At 31.9% G+C, this 25563-nt stretch overlaps 6 protein-coding genes across 13 annotated transcripts; 3 read left to right on the top strand and 3 right to left on the bottom strand.

Moving 5' to 3' along the window:
• The first annotated feature begins 2180 nt into the window (after nucleotides 1–2180).
• On the top strand, nucleotides 2181–3944 carry LOC126678750 (histone deacetylase complex subunit SAP18-like). Its single transcript, XM_050373648.2, has 6 exons — nucleotides 2181–2394; nucleotides 2494–2526; nucleotides 2667–2777; nucleotides 2863–2958; nucleotides 3352–3420; nucleotides 3504–3944. Exons 1-6 carry the CDS (start codon nucleotides 2233–2235, stop codon nucleotides 3534–3536), a joined length of 504 nt encoding a protein of 167 aa, XP_050229605.1. The 5' UTR covers nucleotides 2181–2232; the 3' UTR covers nucleotides 3537–3944.
• On the bottom strand, nucleotides 3918–6802 carry LOC126678747 (PGR5-like protein 1A, chloroplastic). 2 transcript variants are annotated; one of them, XR_007640722.1, is made up of 11 exons: nucleotides 6532–6802; nucleotides 6319–6434; nucleotides 5824–5920; nucleotides 5629–5729; nucleotides 5462–5518; nucleotides 5199–5275; nucleotides 5063–5114; nucleotides 4698–4808; nucleotides 4517–4614; nucleotides 4293–4417; nucleotides 3918–4165 (listed from the first exon to the last, which is right to left on the bottom strand). XR_007640722.1 is itself a non-coding variant. In XM_050373646.1 (11 exons), the coding sequence occupies exons 1-10, from the start codon at nucleotides 6701–6703 to the stop codon at nucleotides 4348–4350; spliced, it is 951 nt and encodes a 316-aa protein (XP_050229603.1). In that variant the 5' UTR covers nucleotides 6704–6801; the 3' UTR covers nucleotides 3918–4165; nucleotides 4342–4347. The 2 variants fall into 2 exon arrangements, 1 of the variants encoding a protein (XP_050229603.1); XM_050373646.1 differs by having other exon boundaries at nucleotides 4342–4417; nucleotides 6532–6801.
• A 1292-nt stretch (nucleotides 6803–8094) lies between these two features.
• Nucleotides 8095–9922, top strand: LOC126678744 (leucoanthocyanidin dioxygenase). The gene is made up of 2 exons (XM_050373641.2): nucleotides 8095–8588; nucleotides 9232–9922. The coding sequence occupies exons 1-2, from the start codon at nucleotides 8095–8097 to the stop codon at nucleotides 9797–9799; spliced, it is 1062 nt and encodes a 353-aa protein (XP_050229598.1). The 3' UTR covers nucleotides 9800–9922.
• On the bottom strand, nucleotides 8133–11437 carry LOC126678745 (glyoxylate/hydroxypyruvate reductase HPR3-like). Of its 5 annotated transcripts, none has more exons than XR_007640719.2 (3): nucleotides 10922–11437; nucleotides 10128–10785; nucleotides 8133–8724 (listed from the first exon to the last, which is right to left on the bottom strand). XR_007640719.2 is itself a non-coding variant. In XM_050373643.2 (2 exons), the coding sequence occupies exons 1-2, from the start codon at nucleotides 11399–11401 to the stop codon at nucleotides 10261–10263; spliced, it is 1005 nt and encodes a 334-aa protein (XP_050229600.1). In that variant the 5' UTR covers nucleotides 11402–11437; the 3' UTR covers nucleotides 9092–10260. The 5 variants fall into 5 exon arrangements, 1 of the variants encoding a protein (XP_050229600.1); XR_007640717.2 differs by lacking the exon at nucleotides 8133–8724 and adding an exon at nucleotides 9092–9861; XR_007640718.2 differs by lacking the exon at nucleotides 8133–8724 and adding an exon at nucleotides 9092–9834.
• Nucleotides 11438–12833: 1396 nt separating this feature from the next.
• Nucleotides 12834–16655, bottom strand: LOC126678746 (glyoxylate/hydroxypyruvate reductase HPR3-like). Of its 2 annotated transcripts, none has more exons than XM_050373645.2 (2): nucleotides 16151–16655; nucleotides 12834–13469 (listed from the first exon to the last, which is right to left on the bottom strand). In XM_050373645.2, the coding sequence occupies exons 1-2, from the start codon at nucleotides 16586–16588 to the stop codon at nucleotides 12945–12947; spliced, it is 963 nt and encodes a 320-aa protein (XP_050229602.1). In that variant the 5' UTR covers nucleotides 16589–16655; the 3' UTR covers nucleotides 12834–12944. The 2 variants fall into 2 exon arrangements, with proteins under 2 accessions (XP_050229602.1, XP_050229601.1); XM_050373644.2 differs by lacking the exon at nucleotides 16151–16655 and adding an exon at nucleotides 13954–14490.
• A 3175-nt stretch (nucleotides 16656–19830) lies between these two features.
• Nucleotides 19831–25144, top strand: LOC126678003 (uncharacterized). 2 transcript variants are annotated; one of them, XM_050372847.2, is made up of 9 exons: nucleotides 19833–20035; nucleotides 20519–20623; nucleotides 21937–22166; nucleotides 22243–22494; nucleotides 22574–22650; nucleotides 22762–23101; nucleotides 23768–23824; nucleotides 24578–24639; nucleotides 24755–25144. In XM_050372847.2, exons 2-9 carry the CDS (start codon nucleotides 20533–20535, stop codon nucleotides 24807–24809), a joined length of 1164 nt encoding a protein of 387 aa, XP_050228804.1. In that variant the 5' UTR covers nucleotides 19833–20035; nucleotides 20519–20532; the 3' UTR covers nucleotides 24810–25144. The 2 variants fall into 2 exon arrangements, 1 of the variants encoding a protein (XP_050228804.1); XR_007640657.2 differs by lacking the exon at nucleotides 24755–25144 and having other exon boundaries at nucleotides 19831–20035; nucleotides 22762–23149; nucleotides 24578–24595.
• Nucleotides 25145–25563: the final 419 nt, after the last annotated feature.

Genomic DNA, 25563 nt, shown 5'->3' with positions numbered 1-25563 from the left:
TTTACAAAACATCAAATTCGTTATGAATTCAGATTCAAACTGAACTTGAGGTAATAAGTGTTCAAGCCCGGTCCATTGCAGATACCCAATCCTAATTCATGTCTAATCCTCATCCACTCTTGAGTAAGATTGGGCTATCAGAAAGAAGAGAAAATTAGGGAAAACACTCTATTTTCTAAAATAATAGCAAATTATACCTCAACAAGTAAAAGATAGAAAAAATACCTCACTTTTTTAGCAATTTTATTTTTTCACTCTACAGTCTTTTTTTATTATAATAATACTTATTTCTTATTATTTTTTTACTCTATGCATTTTATTTTTACTCTCACATGTGTATCTCCTTTTTTTCTCAGATTTTCTCTCTCTCCTCTCTCTCTCTCTCTCTCTCTCTCTCTTTCTCTTTCTCTCTCTCTCTCTTTCTTCTTCTTCTTCTTCTCCATTTTTTCTTCTTCTCCAATTTCTTCTTCTTCTTCTTCATTTATTTTTTTCGTCTTTATCACGCCGTTGCTCCGCCTTCGCCAATCCGCCATTGCTCCGCCTTCGCGCCGCCTTCGTTTTGTCTTCACTCCGCCATTCTTCCACATTTTAGCGATTTTTTTAACTCGTGGTGATTATTACGATTTATTTTAACTCTCAGATCTAAAATAATTGTTCTTAATTTTTTTTATTTTAAGATCTGAAAATCTGCATTAAAAACGATTTCATAATGAAAAAATTGATTTTCTGCAGAAAAAACGATTTTCTGCAGAAAACAGCGCCTGATTATCATAATGTTATCACTATGACGTTATCATATTATTATCATAACACTGCAGAGAAAAACGATTTTTCTGTCAAGAAAAATGCTTGATTATCATTTCGGTATCATTAATGTTAGCATAACTGTATCATAACGTTATCATATCAATACCATAATATTACGCGGTTATGATAATAATATGATAAGGTTATGATATAGTTATGATAAAGTACGTCATGATAATGTTATGATAATAATTTTTAATATTGCTATGATAAAGTATATTGTGATAATGTTATGATAATAGTATGATAAGTTTATGATAAAAAGTTACGATATAGTTTTGATAAAGTACGTCATGATAATATTATGATAATATTCTATGATAATGTTATGATAAAGTATATTATGATAATGTTATGATAATTTTTATAAGAATATGTTATGATAATAGTATGATAATGTACCAAAAATAATTTTTTATAGAAAAATTATGATACCGAGATGATAATATCACTGCTGTTTTACAGATTATTTTTTTATATTTTTAAATCAGTGATTAAAATAATCAATTTTAATTAATTACAAGCTGAAATTAACATAAATTATTAAGAATATTTATTTTTAAAAATGATAATGCGATGATGAGGTTATGATAATGTGATGATAAGGTTATTATTATTAAAAATGATAATATGATGATAATAGTATGATAATGTGATGGTAAGGTTATGATGAAACTATGACAAAATTATGTTAAGGTTATGATAAAGTTCATAAAATTATAATAATATTATGAAAAGATACAAAAAAATCATTTTTTTAGGATTATATATTTCATATTTTTAGATTTGAAACTGAAATGATTATTTTATAATTAATTGCAAGCTGAAATTAACATAAATTGTGAAAGAATATTTATTTATCATAGAATTTTTTTTTTGATGTATTATTTTTTATTGCAGCTTTTTTAAATCTAGAACTAAAATAAAAAAAATCAAATTATAAAATAAAATATAATAACTCAGAATTGATTGTATATTTTTAAAATTAAATTACATGCTTGAAGATGATATTATCTATAAAAAGAAAATAAAAGAAAGGAAAATAAAAAATTACAGCGAAAAAAAAGTGGATTAAGAAAAGGAAAAGAAGAGAAGTGAAAGGAAAGGAAAGAGAGAAAAATAAAAGAGAGAAAACATGTGAGATGTGTGTAATATTACATGTGTTATGCACTGAGAGTAAAATAACAAATATTTTATACACGGGAAGTACATAAATGAATAAGCCAAAATTATGAGGTATTTTTGTTAACTTTGGCGTGTTGATACATTAATTCATATTATTTTTATTTTTTTAGGTAAAATCCTAAAACTCTCCAGAAAGAATTCACTGAACAGGCCCATATAAGCAAATACAGTAAAAAAAATCAGCTATAACCGAATCGAAGGAAGTAGAAGAAGGAAAACGGCAAATACAGAACAGAAAAAATGGCAGCAACGGCGGCGGCACAACCATCTTACCACCACGAACAGCTACCTCCACCACCACCGCTACCACCAATACAGTCCAGAAAACCGTTCCCATCTCAGGACAGAGCTCATCCTCCTCCCCTTTACCGACACGGCCTCCATATTATCGACCGCGAAAAGGTTTAGGGTTTTAGATTATTTTTTGTATTAAATATTTAACTTATCAAGCTCAAAGTCTGGCTTCTAATTTGTCCTTTTCTTTGTTTTAATGCAATGCAGACTTGCCCGTTATTGCTTCGAGTTTTTGTTAAGGTAGTTGATTTTTGAACTTTTTATGAAATTATTTTTTAATTAGGTTATATTATGGAATGGATATTATTAATCATTGCATACTAGTGTGAGAATTGATTGGGTTAACATTGCTTGTGATTTTCCATTTTAATGCTTGGCAGCCTGGAGGTCACCACAAGATGGAAGAATTTTCTGTGAGAGGCAAAGAACCGAAGGAGGAGGTTCAAATTTATACGTGGAGAGACGCTACCCTTCGTGAATTAACTGATCTCGTATGTTGTTTTAGTAGTTGGCTTTGAGCTATTAAATTTGACTTGCTTTGTTTATAGTTAAAAGAAAGGCTGGTTCTTTGGTTAGGTCAAAGAGGTTGTCCCTGAGGCAAGGAGACGAGATGCGAGATTGTCATTTGCCTTTGTGTATCCTGATAAACATGGCCGTCATGTGTTGAGAGTGGTATGTGAATGTGGTATCACTGAAGTGTTTTCATATGCATCTCGTAGAGTGACTTCCATTGAAACTCATTGATGTTTTTCAAGCCTATCTAGATTTTTAAATGCCACTTCTCTACTTGTATATCTTTTTAAGTTTTAGTTTTTTTAATAAAAATTATAGAAAATAGATTCTATATAAAAAAAAGTATTCTGTTAATAGAATATCTGGTAAATTTGGTTAATTCTTTTTGTTGATAACTGCGAAAGCATTATCTTCTTGTTCTCAGCTATGAATAGGAATATCAGACTATCCTCTCTGCTCGTACTATCGTGCAGAATGAATTTTTCATCTTACTTTAAGAACTTGTTCATATTATAAACCTATAATCGTTTGTTGGTATTCTTCTATTTACAGGCTGGAGTAACTCATTCAAGTGCAAGAAGACCAGATGATTCCCAAGCATTGGGTCAACTAGGTTTTCAGGTTTGATTTAATGTTACTAACTTACGCATGATTGAAAACCTCTAGACTTGGTTTCTAACGTCAATTTTGTTCTTATATTATAGATTGGAGATTATTTGGATGTGGCGATCTTGTGAAGGAGAAAATATCGGTGAATGAAGCTTGATTGATTTTGGGCAGTTCTGGCAATTATAAAAGTTCAAGTGAACACTTATGATGTGCATTTATCTTACTATACACTTATGAACACTTATGTCATTGAACCGGTTAAACCGGTTGAACCGGAAATCAATGGCCTCACCGGTTCGGCTACTGGTTCGGTTTTTAAAACACTGGATATTAGTATGATAGTTTATGCTAGCTAGCTTATGTAAGAATGTTAGGATTATTAACTAAGCAAAGACTAACTTTGATGACTCCAGTATTCATCATGTGCACTGGCAGTGCAGATACTTAGCGTCAATCTGCCTTGTTATGCGACAACATTCGACTACCACCTAATTGAATGCGATCCCATGTGGCTAAACTGTACATGATTACATTTATGCTGTTGTTCTTTTGTGAATAAGCTTTTACTAGGACCATGTATGAAGCATTTACATATTGTTACAATATTAACACAAAAATATAGATCATTACAGAGTACACAACTGAAAATTTCCTCTCAACATTTGATCAGCCACATTGGAACATAAGGTTAAATTTCCTCGCTTCCAACTTTAATTGTTAGTAGCATTATTATCTGCATTCCATATGTTGTCTGATCCTGCATTTAGTAACCATCATCAGCTTTAGCATTCAGGCTGAATATATGAGATTCCAATAGACTTAGTGTCAATTGTTACATATTATCAAAATCTAAAGTGTTAATTTCATCAAGCATGAAAACGAACCCACTCGGGTGTCTGAGAAGATGGACTCTAATATAGACAATGTATGCACCTCTAATCAAGCATTACTTCCTTCTGGTAGTGTAATCAATCGTGTCTTTGAATCATACACCATTTCAGTTCCACAACTGCAGAAAAACACATAGCATCAATGTATATTAAACCAAATATTGCAAGTTTGTTGATGGCGAGTGACGTGGGAGGCTAGCAAAAAACTGCAGACTTACTTTGAGCATTTTACATTGTTGGTTGTACCGCCACTCGAGATCGACAATATGGTTCCGAAGAAGGACTGGTTCTCAGTACCACAGTTGGGACAAGCACCCTATATCAATTTGAAATCATGTAAATGTGCAAGAGTTTTTCTTATCAGAGGCTTAAAAGATGCATCAATAATGCGAATTCTACCTTCAAGATCTTGAAGTCTTTCACTATTGCATTTGTGAATGACAGGGATAAAAAAACTATGACGGGCACTGCAGCAAACCATGTGAAGATAAAGCTGAATGGCTCCGGAAGCTGTTGATGACATAGATAACAAAATAAAAGCCTTAAACTGAATGATCATATGGAAGCAGATAGTGCAATGATCACAATTAAGAGTGTAAAAACCAAATCATATTGAACCGATATATTCAGTTTAGTTTGGTTTGGTTTGGTTTGACACTATAACAATGTTCACTTATAAATACAATCGAAAGATCAACCAAACAAAATGCATGCTCCTAATATTGATGTAATGATTGGTCTATAAGAACTAGATATTTGCTTACCTCCAAAAGATATGTAATCTCAAATCCTGTTACATCATCCAAGAAGAAAAACCTGATAAAAACCGAACAATTTGCGTAGAGTAGATCAGAATCAGTATATGAACTCAAGCAGAGAGAAGAAAGAAATATTACTTACAAGCCTAATGCAACAACAGCTGCAGGAACATTCAGCAGGAACATCTTTAAATAGTCAACAGATAGGTCACTGTAAACCTGTAGTAAGAAAATTAAGCAGCACAAATTAAGTTTCTTCTGCAGCTCAAATACATGATAACGTGAATTTCTTACCTAGCTCCGGTTCATTCTTCATTTATGGATCCGACCAATCATAAATTAACATGATCTACATATTTTTCTCGATTTGTTCTTTTAATTCTAAACAACAATAGCAACACAAACCTTTCTACTACGCAGACTGCAACGCGGACCCTCAACTACAATATCGCTGCCTTCTTGCTGCATTACAGTTACAGTCAAAATCATTATGTCAATCAGATTTACTATGATTCAAGGTAAAAGTTTTAGTATAAGTTTTTCAATTATGGATCCAAATTCCAGGCACTAACCTTTAACCTTAGCTTCAATTCATCAAATTCTTTATCATTCAGGATCGGATTTCCAGATACATAAGCCATTGAGGCTTCCAAAAACTTCTGTTCATCAGAACCTGAAATAGGATTTTGATTGATTACTTGCTTAGCATAACTAAAATAGTGTAATCAAATTTATAACTAAAGTAGAGTATTTGATTTAGTACTTACTTAGCATAACAACACTGCTTCCTTCCCACATTAATTCTTCCTTTAGATTATCAAATTCTTCATTTGACATTGTAGCTTTTCCCTCATAGTAAAATGACTTTATAGAACAAACCAGAAATTAGCTAACAATGATTTTTTTGTGGGGTTAAATATTATTGGGGTTGCTAAACTATATACTTTTCGACGTTTCATTCGTTATATTTATAACGGCATTTTCATTCTTTTATTAATGAAAGGTTGCCCAGTCAATACCGGTCAAAAATTGCCTATAGAATGGCTATGTGGCAAAGTTGGATACCCAGCAATCCTATTTGCAGAATTGATTGGATAACTTTCCGTTGATGGGAAAAATGAAAGTTCGTTACCAAAATTAAACAAGTTGAGTAACTATATTTTGTTAAAAGTATATAATTGAGTAACCGATAGAACTATTTAACCCTCATATTGTGATTTCATAAAAGAAAATTGAAATGATTGGCTTTACAATTGACATACTTGCAGAGCTTGGAGAAAATCCTGCTCCATTTCACCAATTGATTTTTTATCTTTCTTGTCTATGCTACAATACTGCAGAATCTTACTGTCAACAACCTCATCTTCTCCAACCTTACCTGGAAATTAATGATCAATACTACGTCAGAACGTGAAACGCATTTTATTTTTTTTTGAAATTTTCCGTTTAAGCGAATCAAAATATCAAGTCCAAACCTGGTTGGTCAGCGGTGGCTTTGATGGGCAGCAAAAGAAATCTGCGGCGAACACAAAGATTCCTTCCATGGGGCTGAACAGAGTGAAGTCTTGAAGAAGAAGTGAACGGTTTTTGAATGGGAGCAGAGTAGACACGAGGGATTGTTAAAGAGAAGGCTAATTTGCTACCCATTGAATTTCAGGTATGGTTAGCTCAGTGAATTGCAATTAATTTTGTGATGTTTGCTTTTGTTTGGAGGGAAATAAGGAGAGAGAAAATTAAAGATAAGGCAATGAAGAAATGTGTGGGGGAAATATAACGGTATTTTCAAAAGATCAAATACTTTGCTCTTGGGCCTCCACAAAATCTGCCTAGTCATCATTATTTTAACAGTTTATATTTTTTTTATTCTATTTTATTGAGTTTTTTCTATAAAATTATTAAAAAAAAGTTAATAAATACTCTATAGTTTTACTTGATATTCTCTTATCACAATAAAAAATCTTATTGTTTACATATTAAAGATTGTATTTAAGAGACAATAATTAAGCGGAATACTAGAAAAAAATTTAAATGTATTATCAATTATATGAAATATTTTAAAACAAAATGCTATTTGATAAGATAATTATTAGTTAATTTAAATATTTATGCCCAAAAAAATTGGTTTTATGTTGGTGATTAGATCATAGGATTGTCTAGATTGGACAAACGGATGGTTGTTAATAAGCCTGAGGGTGGCATCAGGTCTATCACGTGGACTAATGGGTCATGTTTGTGTGTTTTGAGTGCTGATATTGAGTGGCGTTGGATTGGATCTTCTTGTTGTTAGGACAAGAAATAGTCCCATGTATGAGTTATGTTTTCTGCCTCTGTCTTAAATTAATAAACACGTCATCCGTAGTTTTAACTTTTTTTCTTAGTAATAAGGGAATTAGATTTTCAATACACTTTAGCAAAATTTCTTCCTGTCAATTTTTTTTACTTATATGTTACATGGTTAGTAAATCAAGTAAGCTGGAAATTTCCTATAGCTAGAGTTTACCCCAGGGTGTGTAAGCATAAGCTCTAGCTATATGTAACCCTTCCTTAAACGAAAAATACTTATATGAACTTTGAACTTAAATTGAAGACCGTTTATTGATTATATGATGTACGTTATAATTTAATGAAATTGAATTAATAAATATTATATCAATTTATAATAATTTAATTAAAATTAAATATGATTTATCAATTAGTTATTAGATTTAACAATGAGACGTGATCACACAACTAATAGATAGTATAGGATCCTATTTGATTAACTAATTCATGTAGGAATTTCCCCCATAAGTGTAGCTATATGTCTCTATCTCTCATCACGTGCAACACTTACCAGTTAATTACCACCCATAAGCACCCATCACTAATTAGCTTTAGACCATTTTAATCCTATTTATACACTAAAACTCCACTATACAATGCCATTATATTCATACTCCATTTCAGCTTCCATACACTCTAAAAACACCAAAACGACTAGATTTTCAACACCAAACGACAGCATTTTCATACCCTTTTCCTGCTAGCTAGAATTAATAATGGCGACTGCAAGAGTAGAAACCATATCAAACAGCAATAACAAGTCAATCCCTAAAGAATATATTCGCCCACATGGAGAATTAGCAGGCATCGGAAATATATTCGAAGAAGAGAACAAAAATGACGGGCCTCGAGTTCCAATAATTGATCTAAAAGAAATCGATTCCGAAGATATAGAAATAAAACAGAAATGCAGGGACAAGCTTGTAGAAGCAGCGAAAGAGTGGGGAGTTATGCACTTAATTAACCATGGAATTTCTGTTGAACTTATGGGTCGGGTCAAGAAAGCTGGAGAGGGTTTTTTTAGTCTTCCTGTTGAGGAAAAAGAGAGATATAGTAATGATCAGAATTCAGGAAAGATTCAGGGTTATGGAAGTAAGCTTGCTAATAGTGCTAGTGGACAGCTTGAGTGGGAGGATTATTTTTTTCATCTTGTTTATCCTGAGGACAAACGGGACTTGTCTATTTGGCCTAACACTCCGACAGATTACATGTAAGTTTAATCAAATTGCACATTTAAATCTTGACCGGTCCTCTATCTTGCACGAAAATAATACCTGATCATTAGGTCAGGTTTCATCCGCCTCGCTTGAGCCAGAGTGAGGATTACTGGATTAGACATGATCCTCCTGCAAACATTTTTACATTCCAATATTTATTTATAACATATATTAATAAAAAATATCATTCTACCCCGTTGATGTTTAAGATATCTTTTGTGGGACAGTGTTCCTAACTATACACTTCTTACAAAACGATTATCAACATTTTATTTTAAGTCATAGCTTAGTGACCGGACTTTTATTTTTCTAACAACAAGAGATTATCTAATTGATTCTGGTAAATAATTATCTATGTGGCCTGCTGGATGTCCAACTTTATCATGTAGACAATCCGTTGTCCACAGAGACAATTATTGGCCGAAATTGATTGAGTGGCCTCACGTTGTTGGAAAAATAAGTTCAATGATTAAAATGTAACAATGAAAACGTTAAGTAACCATTTGTAAAGGAAGTATATTTCAATAACTGTAAAAACATTTAACCCCAAAACATATTGAGTCTCTTTCGGTGACATACAAATATATAACTAACACTCTCTAAGAACTAACAAATCCAAGACAAAAATATTTGCAGAGAGGTGACAAGTGAGTATGCAAGGAAACTAAGAGCACTAGCAACAAAAATCATGTCTATATTGTCACTTGGATTAGGACTCGAAGAACAAAGACTCGAAAAAGAGGTCGACGAGCTACAACTACAAATGAAAATCAACTACTACCCAAAATGCCCTCAGCCAGAACTTGCACTCGGAGTCGAAGCTCATACTGATATAAGTGCACTCACTTTCATCCTCCATAACATGGTTCCTGGTCTGCAACTTTTTTATCAAAGCAAATGGGTTACAGCAAAATGCATTCAAAACTCCATCATCATGCACATTGGAGATACAATAGAGATCTTAAGTAATGGAAAGTATAAAAGTATTCTTCATAGAGGGCTTGTTAATAAGGAGAAGGTCAGGATTTCTTGGGCAGTTTTTTGTGAGCCGCCAAAGGAGAAAATCATCCTTAAGCCATTGCTGGATGTTGTGACTGAGAAAGAACCAGCGATGTTCCCTCCTCGCACTTTTGCTCAACATATTGAGCATAAACTTTTCAAGACGATCCAAGAGACCGTCCCTAACACTGAACATAAGCCTTGACCTTAAACTTGTATTATGGCGGGTTAACTGTTTCACTGAACAATATACAGTCATTCTGACTCCTATGGATGAGTATTGGTGGTCAATTACTATGTCTGAATTCAGAAATTAATTCAATGTATATAATAAAAATCAGTCAGCCTCTTTCCATTCAGTCTTTCAGACTCGTGAAGCTCTTCTACATTTTGTTCTTAAAAACCTCTGCTCATGATTATTTAATTTTTAACAATAATTTAACAGGCTAATCAATAGAACAGGACATCAGAGCAAAATATATCAGAGATTTCCGACATATAAACCTAGAAATACCAAGTTTTGAAAATTTTACCTGTAATTTCATTTCAAGAAGCTGCACTTTCCAATTTCCATGCTACTCTGCATTAGCAGTGAGGCATAATTTCTACTGCCCTCACTATAGAAAACAGCTTACAGATGGAATTTGCAGAAGAGAAGCCTATACTTTAGTCAAGTTTGACAACTGACCGCAAAGGTTTGTCTTCAAAGAAGGCCTTCAAATTGTACATAATCAATTCTTCCACAGCATCAATGCATTCTGGAGTGGCAAATGCCAGATGAGGAGACAACACAACGTTATCTAACGCAGATAACTCACTCGGCACCTGAGGTTCATTCTCGAATACATCAAGCCCTGCACCACCCACTTCACCTCTCGCTAACAACCTTACCAATTCCTTCTCATCGATAAGTTCCCCACGCCCAACATTAACGATCACTCCTTCCTTTCCTAAAGCAACCATGACATCTTTATTTATCATGTGATAGGTTTCCTCAGTCAATGCACAGCAGAGAATTAAAACATCACTATTGGTTGCAAGATCACCAACATTCGAGTAATACGGAAATGTAACAAAAGGCTTCTTCTTTCGCGATGTGTAGGAAATCTTGCAGCCGAATGATACGATCCTTTTAGCAACTTCCGAGCCTATATTTCCTAGTCCTACAATCCCAATTCGCTTTTTTCCTAACTGCAGTTGTTAAAATCGTGATGTTACAAATCAGTTGTCAAAATTCAATTGGGTATTTTGGGTATTAATTGAATGCAGATCAGAATATTTTCCTAATTGAACACCAAATACATAAAAACACTGAAAAGAATCAAACCTTAAAACCAAGAGGATAATCTCCCTGACCAGGCCAGCGGCCGGCTCGAACGAACCGATCAGCAGAAGAAATTTTCCTCAACACATCAATCAGCAAACCCACAGCATAATCAGCAACATCCTCAGAGAAAGCAGAGCCAGCATTAGTAACTTGAATTCCCCTCCGCCGGCACTCCGTTAAGTCAACATGGTCAACGCCGGAACTGGACCCCACAATGAGCTGAAGAGATGGGAGTAAAGAGAGGAGCTCCTTAGAGATAGCAGTGGGGAGGCCCAGATAGAGCAAGACACGTGCGGTTCGGGCGTTGTTGAGAAGAAAGAGATGGGTCGGGTTGGGATAATGGTCCTGTGGGTCGAGGAGGTTAAAGTGACGCTCGAGACGGTCTCTGAATGGGTTGTCGGAGGACGGAGGGCGGTGAATTACTACTAACGGCCGGTCGTCTTTGCCTTGTTGTCGTTTTTGAGTTTCTTCGACGTCCATTTCGCAAACAGTGCGAACCTGAGATGCACGCTGAAATAATTGTTCTTTTAAAAGGCAAAAGGTACAAAAGAACCATTGAATTTTTTCAGTTTGTACAAATAACACATTATACTAAAAACAGAACATACAACCTTCTGAATTCGATTTTTTGGTACAAATAACCTATTGCCACTAACAGAATGTTAACTCCGCTATAGTTTAAATACAAAAAAACCATCATACTTTTAAAAAAGAGCAAATAAAATCCTATAAAATATTAGATCTTATAATTTTTTTAAAACATTTCTATTATTGCCTTAAAAATGCTATATATCCGTTTAATTTTAGAAAATACCATATAAATTATATATATAGTATTTGAAATATAAAAATATTTTTCATTCACTAATGTCTTATATACATTATTAATTTTTACATATTCTTAAAATATCTATTTATATACTAATATATTATAAATGTATAATAATATTAAATTCTAAAAATATAATATATATATATATATATACACATATATATATATATATATATATATGTATATATATTATTTTATATATTATAATAATATATATTAACATACTAGTCATATGTAAATTTAATATTATATAATATATTTCTTTATAATTGAGGGAGGAGGAGCGTTTGTGAGAGGAACAGTTTTGTTGTCCAACGCTTATATCATTTGAGCAACAACACGTTGGTTATTATATAATATTTTTTATTAAAATAGCTGTGGTATATTGTTATTATTATTATTACTATTATTATATTCTTAGAAATGATAATATTATTATATATTTATAATATTTCAATATATACATAAATATTTTAAAGAATGTATAAAAATTAATAATTTATATATGTTATTATTGATTGAAAAATATTTTTATATTTCAAATACTATATATATAATTTATATAAAATATGCTAAATTATAATGAATATATACCTTTATTAAGGTAATAATATAATTGTCTAAAAAATAAATATAAGATTTAATGTTTTATAGGATTATATTTGTCCATTTTAAAAAGTATGATGGTTTTTTTGTACCTTATACTTATAAACTTAACGGAGTTAAGATTTTGTTAGCGGCAGTCAGTTATTTGTACTAAAAAAATCGAGTTCAGGTGGTTATATGTACTTTTTTAGTACAATGAGCTATTTGTATCAACTGAAAAAACTCGATAGCTTTTTTTGTACCTTTTGCCCTTTTAAAAAGAACAATTATTTCACTGTGGTGTTTGTTCGTGACGAGATAATTTTGTCGCTATCTACCTTCAGCGACGGACAAAACACAGATACTTTATTAAATTTAGCAATAAAAATGGATATATAATATCTTGAAGTTTAAGGGACCCCATCTTTTTTGGCTAGAAATAGAACAATTACTTCTCTGCTTTGATGCAATGTTTGACCGAATGCATAGTTAGAATTACAAATACACTTTTTATTTATGTCTCCATGTTCCATTAGGAGAATCCAAAACACTGTTTAATTTAAGTATCGCAATGTTATTGCGAAGAATGATCAAATAATACCAGCTCTACTCGAGCTGAACAACTGACTTTAGAGGTTCATTTGAAAAAAAAGCCTCGACATTTGCAACAGTTAACTCAATTACTGCATCCAAAGATTCTGGAGTCAAGGCACCGCGATGTGGAGAAAACACAACATTTTGTAAAGAAAACAGTTCTTTCGGCACATGGGGTTCATTTTCAAACACATCAAGTCCTGCACCCCCAATTTTCCCTTGCATCAAGAACTCTACGAGTACTTTTTCATCAATAAGACCACCGCGTCCGACATTAATGATCACTCCGTCTTGGCCTAATGCTGTGAGCACACCCTGATTAATGATATGGCGCGTTTGTTCTGTGAGGGAACAAGCAAGAATGAGGATATTACTATCTGCAGCAAGATCATTAACACTAGTGTAGTATTGGTAGGGAGCAGATGGCTTCTTTGTCCTTGAATTGTATGCAATTTTGCAGCCGAAAGATATTAGTCTTTTGGCAATTTTAGAACCGATGCTTCCAAATCCAACTATCCCAACCCGTTTGCCTCCTAACTGCATTTTCTTGAAGCGTCAGTCCCAAGTTTTTACTGATCCAGATTTTGCAAGACAGCGGAAAAGAAGAGGTTTATTAGCCCTTATGGTATCAAATTTTTATCCTTAAACTTGTGATTGACTCAAAAAAATATTCATAATCAACTCGATTAAACTCGTGAGCCTAATCGGGCTTTAGTTATTTATATTTGTACCCTTTATAATTATATTTATTTACAGTATTATCTTTATTTTATATTGAAATTAAATCTTTAATTTTTTATGCAAAAACTGGGTCAAGTCGAGTTCGAATTTCAATTAATCTACTGAGGTAGAACCAAAGTCAAACTTAACGTGATTTAAATCAAATTAATATCCTTAGTATTAATTTGATATCGAAATTTTAATTCGTATTCAAATAAAGATTTAGCTAAAAGTATGTTTATGAGCAAAATCTGGGTACTATAAAAGCTAATAACCTGAAAAAAGAAGAATTAGATTAGACCTTAAAGCCAAGAGGGTAATCTACTTCCATTAGCCAGGAGCCCGCACGAACAAACCGATCAGCCGACGATATTCTCCGTAAAACATCGATCAGTAATGCTACAGCTAGATCAGCAACGTCCTCCGCAAAAGCCAAACTAGCGTTGGTAACAGTAATTCCACGGCGACGGCAGTCCTGCAGATCGACGTGATCAAGGCCAGCACTGTTTTCCACTATGAGCTCCAAAGAAGGCAGGAGACCGAGAATTTCTGAGGTGATCGGGAGCCAGCTGGCGCCGATGAGGACTCTTACAGAATGAGCATAGGCGGATAGGAAGGAGCTGATGGAGTTTTGTGAATCGGCCGAGTCAAGGAGGGGGAAATGAGACGATAGGCGGTCTTTGATCGGAAGATTGAATTCTGGGCGACGGTAGAGAAGGACAAGGGGATGGTTTTCCATCGAGTCCAAGCGTTGAAGACAGCAGGTGAGTTATATGGGCACATGTGGTTTATGTACAATAATTTTATTGACAAAAGGCAGGACAAGACATATACTTTATTTATACAAATATTTAAAAGATTTATAATTTTAATTAATTTGTACAAAATTAAAATGTCAACTCCTTTGAGTCATGAATATTGAATTAAACAAATAATTAATATTCTATAATTAGGAATTGATGTGAATTTACAAAAAGAAAAGAAGAAGAAGATGTTGAGGTAGACATAAAAGCACTAGGCAAATCGCATGAATCACAATCAAAATTTAATATGCGTAGTAGGCCTGGCTCATTGGTTATGCTGGAGTTCCAAACGAAGACTTCAAGTACTGTTGATCCCCTTCAAACACCTCCGGCCCCTTTTATTAATGGAAGGCGCCCCCTTTTGATGAAACTAATTGATTTGAAAACTGATTTTAATTTTTAATTTTATAGAGAGCCACAACGACGTTGTTCTGGCCTTTAATATCTTTAAGAATTTAGAAGTAAAATAATATTATTTTAAACGAAGTCAAAACGGCATCGTTTTAATGAGTAGGGAGGCTAAATTAGTGAGCCCCTAACTCAATGTACATAATTCCAATTAGTACATTTTCTTATATTTTTTATCTTCTATGACCTAATAAAAAATCTTAAATTTAATTTCTAAAATCTTAATTATTTCTCAATTTATTCCATTTAAATTTTCAAACTCGTTATTTTTATTGCTTTAGTGCAAATTTATTATAATTTCATCCTTTTTTAAAAATATTTTTTCTTACTTTTCTTATTTTTTATTATAAGTATTTTTTTGTAAATTTTTAAATAATTAAATAAATTTATTAATGATTTCATACTTAATAAATTATTGATGAGTTTTTTTATTAGTTGATATTTAATAAATTATTGATGAGTTGATACTTAATAAATTAACTAATTGTATAAATAAAATGATAAAATTAATATTTATTTTTTAAAATTTTAAATAGGGCGATAGCTTTTTTCAGTATTTTTTAATTGTCTAACGACGCATTGTTTGGCCTACTTTTTCATAAAAAGTAGGTGAATGATATTTCATTCGGCCAAACAAAATTTGACAACCAAGTGAAAATTCTAATTTCGCCACTAGACAAGAAAGCAATTGATATTCCGTTATAATTTGAATTTGATAGTGTTTCAATTCTACTTCATTACATCCTGATTCTTATTATTAATTTGATACTATTATTTGTCCGGTTATCATATATTATCTCAACTTGTATGAGTCTGGGTTTTTTTTTAATCACTTCAAATGTAAATTTACTTATACTTTCATATAAAACGAAGTTTCCATATCAAATTGAAATGAGGTTTAATGGCGTAAAAAATCATAAACTTTAACCTGTTTTGCAAATTTAATATAAACTTTCAATTTTGATAAATTAATACACAAACTTTTAATTTTTTACAATTTTAGTACCGATCAATTTTCCTTTAAAAAAATAGGAAAAAATGCTGATGTGGACGCCGGAATAGTGGTGATTCCGGTGTACACATCAACATTTTTTTCACGAAAAATTGATCGGTGCTAAAATTGCCAAAAATCAAAAGTTTGTGTATTAATTTGTCACTGAAAGTTTATGTTAAATTTGTAAAATACGCTAAAGTTTGTGATTTTTACGCAATTAAACCTTGAAATTATGAGCAAAAGTTTGGTACCATGAAAGCAAATAACGTGAGAAAAGAAGAAGTAAATTGGACCTTAAAACCAAGAGGGTAATCTCCTTCCATTAGCCACGAGCCAGTACGAACAAACCGATCACCCGATGATACTCTGCGTAAAACATCGATCAGTAACGCTACTGCTATATCAGCAACGTCCTCCGCAAAAGCCAAACTGGCGTTGGTAATAGTAATTCCACGGCGACGGCAGTCCTGCAGATCGATGTGATCAAGGCCGGCACTGGTTGCCACTATGAGCTCCAAAGAAGGTAGGAGACTGAGAATTTCTGAGGTTATGGGGATCCAGCCGGCGCAGATGAGGACTCTTATAGAATGAGCATGGCTGGATAAGAAGGAGCTGATGGAGTCTTGTGAATCGGCCGAGTCAAGGAGGGGGAAATGAGAAGATAGCCGGTCTTTTAACGGAAGAGTGAAATCGGAGCGGCGGTGAAGAAGGACAAGGGGAAGGTTTTCCATTGAATCCAAATGTTGAAATTAGTAGGTGCCCAAATTTAGTTTATGCCAAGTAATAGACGAAAGGAAGACTCCATATTTTAGAGCATCCCCAATGGACTCTCTAAAATTGTCAAACTCTTTAAATTAAAGAGTTTAATAATAAATTAAGAGTCCAATGGACTCTCTATTCTAAATATTTAGAGTAGAGAGTGAAAATGGCTCTCCACACTCTACTTGATTTTTCAAATAGTAAAATTTTAAATTTTAAAAAAATAAAGTGGTTATTTTTACTTTTAAATATTATATTTTTAATTTTAGTCAAGAAACTGAATAAATAAATGAATAAAAAATTAAATAAATAAAAATTATTTTATTAATATTTAATATTTTATTAATATTTTATATAAAAACAAAATAAAATAAAATTTAATATTAAAGAGGCAATTAATTTAATATTATTATTTAATATTTTTATTTTATTATTAATTATTAAAATTATATACAATAAAAAACTGATATTAAAGAGTCCATTGGAGTAAAATTTTAAATATCACTCTTTATCTTTAAGATGCTCTTTATTTTACAAAAGATGCTCTTTATTTTAAAGAATACCTAACTAGCCAATTAAATATTAAATGAATGGGGTAATGTTAATAAATTATATATGTTTTCTCAAATTAATCATAAATTTTAAAAACGTCTCAAATATATATAAGAACTTTCATTTTTTTTTCAATTTGATGCATATGATGACGTGACACTCATTTATTTGTGTAATTTTGTTGAGGTGGACATCATTTTTGGCAGCCACATCATCATATTATGACTCCATGTATCGAATTGAGAAAAAAATGAAAGTTCATGCATACAATTGAGACGTTTTAAAATTTGTGATTAAATTGAGAACACATGTATATTTTATGCATTTTGATAACATTATCCCTAAAAAAATTTACATATTTTTAATTTTTATTTGAATCTTTTTGTCCTTTTCTACAAAAATCAATTTCATTTGTCATTTGCATACACTTTTTAATAATAATATTACAAGAATACCCTCATTTTAATGAGGTGTTATGATATGTTTGGTTTATTCCATGGATGACGTGGTAGGCCGAGTCTATCTAAAAATTTATCCTATATTATATATAAAAGCACAGACGGTGGGGGGGAGGGAACATGCAAATTTACTGAATAATCTTTTTCAGTTTACTACTAAATAAATGTTTTATAGTCAGTAACTAATTAATTATTTAATTAATTACTATTGTAATTAAAGTTCTAATTAGAATATGTAGCTAAATTATCTCCAATTTAGTTTTTAGTATGTAAAAAATAACTAAATTGTCTCCGAATTAGTAGGAATACCTATCTTTTAATTTGATTGAACTACAAAATTAAAATACTGTGGTCAGTATATTATTATTTAAATTTCTATCTTATTATTTTTTAAAGATATTATTAATCAAATTAAGTTAATTATTTAGTTATGGTTATTATGGGGACAGACATACTGAATAATCTTTTTCAGTTTACTAATAAATAAAGGTTCTATAGTCATTAACTAATTAATTATTTAATTAATCACTATTATAATTAAAGTTCTAATGAGAATAGGTAGCTAAATTATCTCGAATTTAGTTTTTAGTATGTAAAAAATAACAAAATTGTCTCTAAATTAGTAAGAACACCTATCTTTTAGTTTGATTGAACTACAAAATTAAAATATTGTATTTGGTCAATATAATATTATTTAAATTTCTATTTTATTATTTTTAAAGATATTATTAATATAATTAAGTTAATTATTTAATTATGGTTATTATAAAATCAAAAGAAGAATACATTCAGTATGGAAAAAAAAATTTAATAACTGAATATATTATATTTATTTTTATAAAATTTTGTAACTAATTTAATATTAATTATAAATAAAAAATTAATATAATTATAATAAATTTACTAATATGTTTATTGACAAGTTGCGTTATGAGCCACGTGCATAACACGTAATGTGAAACTATCCTCTTTAAAAGCACAACACCAAGATCATAGTTTTGACGCAACAGTTTTTGGCCGGAAATTCCCTCCCCTGTTTCTTTGCTTAGTTTATATTTTATAAATTAAGAAGTATGTTTTATTTAATTTATAATTTATAAAATTTTATATTTCTTGTTTGCTATAAAAAAAAAAAAGACAACCTAAAGCCAATTACACAAGTGCATCAAGAGATGCGTGCAAATCATGCCTCCATAACTAACAATTATGACAAAAGAAAAAAATTTACACATACGTAATACGGTTATGAGATATTCATATATCGTGGTTAAGCTAATGGATTAAATTAGGAGGAGGCCTATCATGATAAATAACAGCGATCAGCTGCAAAATTTGCTTTTCTGTATACATGGATAACACGAACACACTAATCCCGAGAAGTTAGAGTACGAATCGCAGCTAAAATATTAAAATAATTCCCAGCATGAATATTTTTATTCATAGCTTCTCATATCTATACGGTAAGACAAAATCTCTCCTACTTTAAACGGCTGAATGATCATTTTTTAAAAGAGATGATTTTAGGCGGAAAACTATCTACTAACTTTAACTAAATTAAAAGTCTATAATTAAGGTCTTTCTTCTTTTGAAACGATTAGAAAGATTATCAGCCTATTAAAAAATTGGAGATTTTCTTGATCAGATTAATATGCTCAACTTAAAAATTAGAAGATTTACATGCAAATTATATATGATTTATTCATGAATATATTAGTGAAACAAAAAATATTAATTGATGATTTTTTATCTAATTATATTTTTTAGAATAGAAATACACAAGTAAAATATCAAACATCTATCCATAAATTTATAATTCAAGATCAAATTACTTATTTTCAGTTATCTTGATTAATTAAAGATAAATTTTTCTATTTTCAAATCAATTAAATATAATTTTCTCTATCTTTAAATCAAATAAGGATATTATGATATAATTGGATTCTACCGATTGCCAAATTTATTTAAATTATACAATTTTGTCCTTAATATACTTAAACTTATGAGGATTGTTTTTAATCGATCAAAATTGCTGGAAGTAAGTTATTTAATTTTAGTTATAAATTGAAGAATCGATTTAATTTTTTGCTGGAAAACAAACACATTTTAAAAATATTTTAATTAAATAAGTAGTCATATAGACGATGGATGATACTACTACATAAAGTAAAGTACTCCAAAGATGCGTGAAGCCTAAAATAAATAAGGCATGAAGTTTTGTTTGACGGGACGAGAAATACAAATATTATTTTGACTGTAGTACTACTGAATAGCGCAAAAACAAAACTAGGGCTTGTGCTTTCAACTGTTTTTTTTAACAGACTTATCACCAAAAAACGAAGAACACTCTCACTCTCTCTACTCAACCGCAACACAAGATTTTACTCTAATTCATTCTTCACGTTTCTCGAGGTACTGTGTTTTTGAGCTGGTAGAATTCGTGTTCCTGGAAATTCTATGCTAATTATTAATTTAGCTTACTGTGGTTCATTTTTGAATTCTGTAGCAAGACCAAACTAATTAATTAGCTAATGCTTGTATTTTGAATGTGTTCATGGTGATGAATTTGCCTACATTTATGTTTATTAATCTGCTTTTATGCTAATTGTGAATTTTATTTTGTCAAAGACTAATTGTGAATTGAAACTGCTATAAAATGGCTATCGTGGTAAATAGTGCGTATGTTTGTAGTTTATTGTTACCACTGCAATTAATTTCTAAAGATTTTCTTGTTTTTACCTTCGAGTTCGGTGCAGGGTTTGCTAGAACACTTGTGTTTTGGTAGTTTCCTAATGTATTCGTTCAATTGCAATCAGCTTTGCTTGCGTGCTAAACTGTTGGTTTTCATAAAAAATGAACTAAAATCTTTTTTCGCCTTCTATGTTTTTGATGCAGGAGTCGGTAAACACATGTCTTCTGATACTACAAAAGAAAATGCATCGGTGGTAGATTCCTCAGTAACTGACTGGAAACATGATATGGGGAATTTTGATGATCCAGGTAATATTGCGAGATCTTATTTTCCCATATGAATATATGATGTACATTCTACTGTTATTATGTTACAAGAACGTCGGTGCGTGCTAACAATCTTTAAATCTTTGTCTTAGTGAAATCGTTTCTTTTTGTGTTTCTTCACTGTTTCGCTAGTAGGATCTCTTGATGATTCTTGATGCGTTTTTATGTAATTTGGAGCGACTTTCTTCCACTTTATGAGTAAAGCATTTGTTAGAATTCTTCTCAAATGAAAGTAATAGATATATATTGGATGTAATAAATTTGTATATTTTCATTTTTTTTGCTGTGGATGATGTTTAGATAGAGGGCAAATATCTATTTTGCTGGGAACCTACTATGTTTCATTTTTTTCTAGGGAGTCAGAAATTGTCAGTAGTTGCAAAAATATGAAATTAACACAAAAGATTGCCAGATGAGTGCCCAATAATTTCTAAAACAATGCCCTTAAATGCTGTAAACATGAGAGAGAATTAAGTATAGCGACCAAATGGATTTGTTAAGTCACTGCAAGCTGAGTCACATCTAGTCTAGGAACAACATTGTGAATCATTCACATCAAGGAATTACGCTCTGTAAATTGGTCTTCATTAAGCATGTGCTGGAAAACAGTTCACTACTGAATGACAAGACGTCTGTGTCTGCTTATCATTCACACACCATTTTAGAGAAATAAAAATAAGCTCGCATCTAAATGTAATAGATTCTTGCGTTAAGAACTCGTTTTTTCTCTTCTTTTTTTGTGGTCAATTACAGGCCATTTCACTCATTTAAGCTTTTACTGTTTTAGACTTCTAGCTTCTTTTTGAGCTGCGAACATGAACACTTGATATAAATTGAGATCATTATGTGCTGTATGTCTATTTTTTACTTCACATTTCCTCTTTTCCCCTCACTGAAACTAATTGTAAGTACTGCAGAGCACATTTCCTATATGCTGTATGTCTGATAGCGTATTTAAATTTCGTTGCACTTTTAGAGCTCATATCTCTATTTTTGTAGTTCTCAGTGTGAATTTTGCAGACCACCTTAACCTTCCATATAATTTCCAAGGATACGCTTTCTAGTTATACTTAATTATTCCTGTATTAAAATGTTAATAGTGACATAGGAGGCGGAAAAAAAAATTCTATCTTAGCCCTCATGTCTTTCAGCTTTACATTTCCTTCCTTTTTATTATTTTCTTCTCTCTTTATTCATTATTAGATATGTATACCTAAGTGTTCATATAAAGAAAACTTAAAAGTTAAAACTGTCTAATTAAGGATTAGGTTAACCTAGTTTCTGCTCATTGTCAGAGAGCCCGATCTACAAAGGTGACGAAGATTGCTATTCTCTCAGCCTCAGGGCTGAAAAAGCAGGTCACAATCAGGCAAAAAATCCACCTTTAAACAAAAAGGGTAAATTGTATAATGCAAGGTATTTCATCATTAAGAGTTTGAACCATCATAATATTCAACTCTCAGTTGACGAGGGAATTTGGGCTACTCAAGTCATGAATGAACCAATTTTGGAAGAGGCCTTTCGTGTAAGATCATGCTATTTTAGTGTCATATGCTGCTTTGTCAACCTTGATGCTTTATAGAGAAATATATGTCTTGCAGAATTCTGGTAAAGTCATTCTTATATTTAGTGTCAACATGAGTGGTTTCTTCCAAGGATATGCTCAGATGATGTCAACAGTTGGATGGAGGCGTGATAACATCTGGAGCCAAGGGTGCAGTAAAAATAATCCTTGGGGCCGCAGCTTTAAAGTTAAATGGCTGCGGCTGAATGACCTGCCATTCCAAAAGACACTTCATCTCAAGAATCCACTAAATGACTTTAAACCTGTTAAAATTAGTAGAGATTGTCAGGTATCATTTTCTTTGCAGGGTGTGTTTTTACCCTTTCAGCACTTTGAAATTGTTATATGACTGCAATTCCTTATTGAAGGAATTACCAGAAGATATAGGAGAAGCCCTTTGTGAGTTAATTGATGGGGAAGGTGATATTGATGACATGCTAAAAAGGTATAATTTCCATGCAAACTGAAATCATATGATTTTGTCTAATTTAAGTTGATGAGTTTGCAATTTGACTCATTGTAATTGCTGTCCTGGGGTTGACATTCCTATAAAAAGGCCTTTTACGGACCCTCCATGCTCGCTTGGGGATGGAGAATATAATGTCCTGCCGATGCATATGCCATGGGTTAGGACACCCAGCTCCTATCCTTCCTTTCTTTATCAACATCGTGCTGGAGCAAGTAAATCTCATTTGGCATACCAGGGATCTAGCGGTGTTAATCTACCTCATTCTGCCGGTGCATCGAAACTATCAAGGATGATACATCCTCAAGTGACTGGAAATCGTGCCAATTTGCAAGTACAGCACGACATGCCTTCTCAAACTGATGCCTGGTGTTTGACAGCAGAAAGTCCTCTTGCTGGTACCCTGAGCGAGGATGATTTTCTTGAAATGGTATATGGGGTTCCATCTTAGCTTCTCTGTGCTTACTGAGCATGATTGGTATGAGCTATGCGGTTTTCTTATTGAAGTTGTATTTTAAGTCTTGTCAACCTTCCTAGTAATTATCCATGCCATCATGAATGAAGATAGTGTAATATCTTAAAATTAACTATCTGAGAAGATAAACAGGTATCCGTGAAGCAAATTATTGAAAGGAATAGTTATTGTATGTTATTATTGGTGTTCTTTATTCTTCTTGTTCTTACGTATCAGTTTCTGTTCCCATAGAAAGAAAAAATTAATTGAAATTTCTCAGAAGTATAATAAGTAGAATTGCTTTCTCAAGTTTCCGAAATGCTTTGCTAATTCATAAGCTTTTCCCTCAACAAGAACATAGGACCCCTACATTCTGATCAACATAGCCAGGAGCACCTAGTCATCAATTCCAAAATTTCAATTTCGTGCATGCTCTTTCCACAACTTGGATGATGCATTATGCCCATGAGGAGTATATTTGTGTACAGAAAAGTGCTTTTGGTATACTTACCATTGGACATACTTGTCCCTTGTCAGTCAAATATGTATTCTGTAATTTACTCCCATGCATCAAAATAGTGATAGCACCATGTTGTTGTCATTTCTTATACTTGTATGCTGTATCTTCTACCTATTTTTCAGACTTATGAAGAGTACCTGGAAGAGCATAGCAGGAGCATCAAACAAGTAAATCTCCCGGTCAGTATACTTTCTGATGCTTTTAAATTATAGTTGGTTATTGGCAGGTATACAATGTTCTAATGATGTTTGTTTCTTATCTCAAAAATGTCTGATGCCTATAGAATAAATTTAATTATCGACTTCTCGTAGATCAGTTGATGAAGTGCTGTTTCTGAAACCCTGCTACCTCATGTTAGATTCTCTGATTTCACTTTATTCACTTATTTGCACTAATGGCCTGCCCACATATTGCTTATAACCGATCTAACTTTTCTTCTTGTTGTTTATATCTTGTGGTTTTTTTCCGCATTAATACTTTTGTCCTTGGTAAAAGAGATAAATGAGATAGTTGTGCTAGAATGATAGATTTTTATCTGCTCTAGACACCAAGTTTCTGCTTATAAGATTGGAATGTGGTTGATAATGACTTTATAGTATCTTATCGTGTTTCTTTCTTTGATCGATTTCTCCCGTCTCATATGGATCTGGTTTAGAATCTAAAATAATGATAGATGTGTACTGCACATTTAGTTTAATTAACTTTAGTGGAGCCTGTTTTATGCTTGTGCGCGGCATTCAATTGGGCCACTAGTGCTTTTCGAGATTAACTGTTTGAGTTTAGGAACACAGTTTAAATAAAATGGAAACCAAATCAGACGTGGATGTCGATGAAGTTTTAGCGATTAAGCTTTAGCGTACTTTATCTAAACCTTGTACTAATTTTGTGATATACTTGTAGTTTTATATTCCATTTCATTTCTTTCGTGGCAGGTAGTCGGATCATCCCGAACTAAAGAGGAGCCATCAAGATGTGTTAAACATGACGATGATTCGTAAGTTTGTTTCTTTGATTTTAATTTCAATCCTGCAAGTCTTCCCGTCATCAATTTATCATGGACTTCCTTTGATTCATCACGAACTTTCTTTGATTCACCACGAACTGTGCAGAAACTCGAGTTTTGCAACTGAACGGCGCCACTCACGGAAAAGGATACATCATTAAACGTAGAAATGATTGAATAGTCAGATGGCGTGCTATTCTTGGATCTTTTACCTGATGATAGTACTTGTACATTTAGAGGAGAGATTCCAATATGCTGCAGAGATTTGTTTAAATCTCTGAAATTGTTATATCATATATGTTCTGTTGTCATATTGTACACTTAGATGTACTTCAATTTTATGTTCTGTTGTCATATTTGTACAAAATTTAAACAAAAGTGAACGGGATTGGTCGATGATAATAACTCCTGATTTTAGTGGGCGTAGCAGTATCTACTAAAAGTAGATACTAGAGAAGAATGTAAATAAAGAAATAGATTATTGTTTTTTTTTTAATTCATTGGCCCGTGTGAGGTATATATTTGGTCTACATAGAATAATATATGAATGTGGTATTAGGAGGCTCGAACTTGTGAAATATCAATGGAATGCTTCTTTGCAACTTATGAAGGAGCGAGAGTTGAAAAAAATTAGGAACTTGACATGTAATATTTTCTTAATGAAATGTTTGAAAATAGTTTTTCTTGCCATGATGCTTTTCTATTTTCATCAATTTTAGTACATTTTTTAATTTTTACTTTCAATTATAATTATTTGTTTAAATTATATAGAAAAATGTTCAAATAAGTCTCCTGTATTGCTGTATTTTTGAAATTATTTATGATAAAAGTATAAATTGGAACAATATAAAATGATATAAACAATATTTGAATTTTATTTCACTCAAATTTGGACAAATGACTATAATTGGAAGT

The sequence above is a fragment of the Mercurialis annua genome, linkage group LG4 (genome assembly GCF_937616625.2).
Source record: "Mercurialis annua linkage group LG4, ddMerAnnu1.2, whole genome shotgun sequence".
NCBI classification, from domain to species: Eukaryota; Viridiplantae; Streptophyta; class Magnoliopsida; order Malpighiales; family Euphorbiaceae; genus Mercurialis; species Mercurialis annua.
Note: the sequence above shows the minus strand (reverse complement) of the source record. Positions and strands in the feature narration are given on the sequence as shown.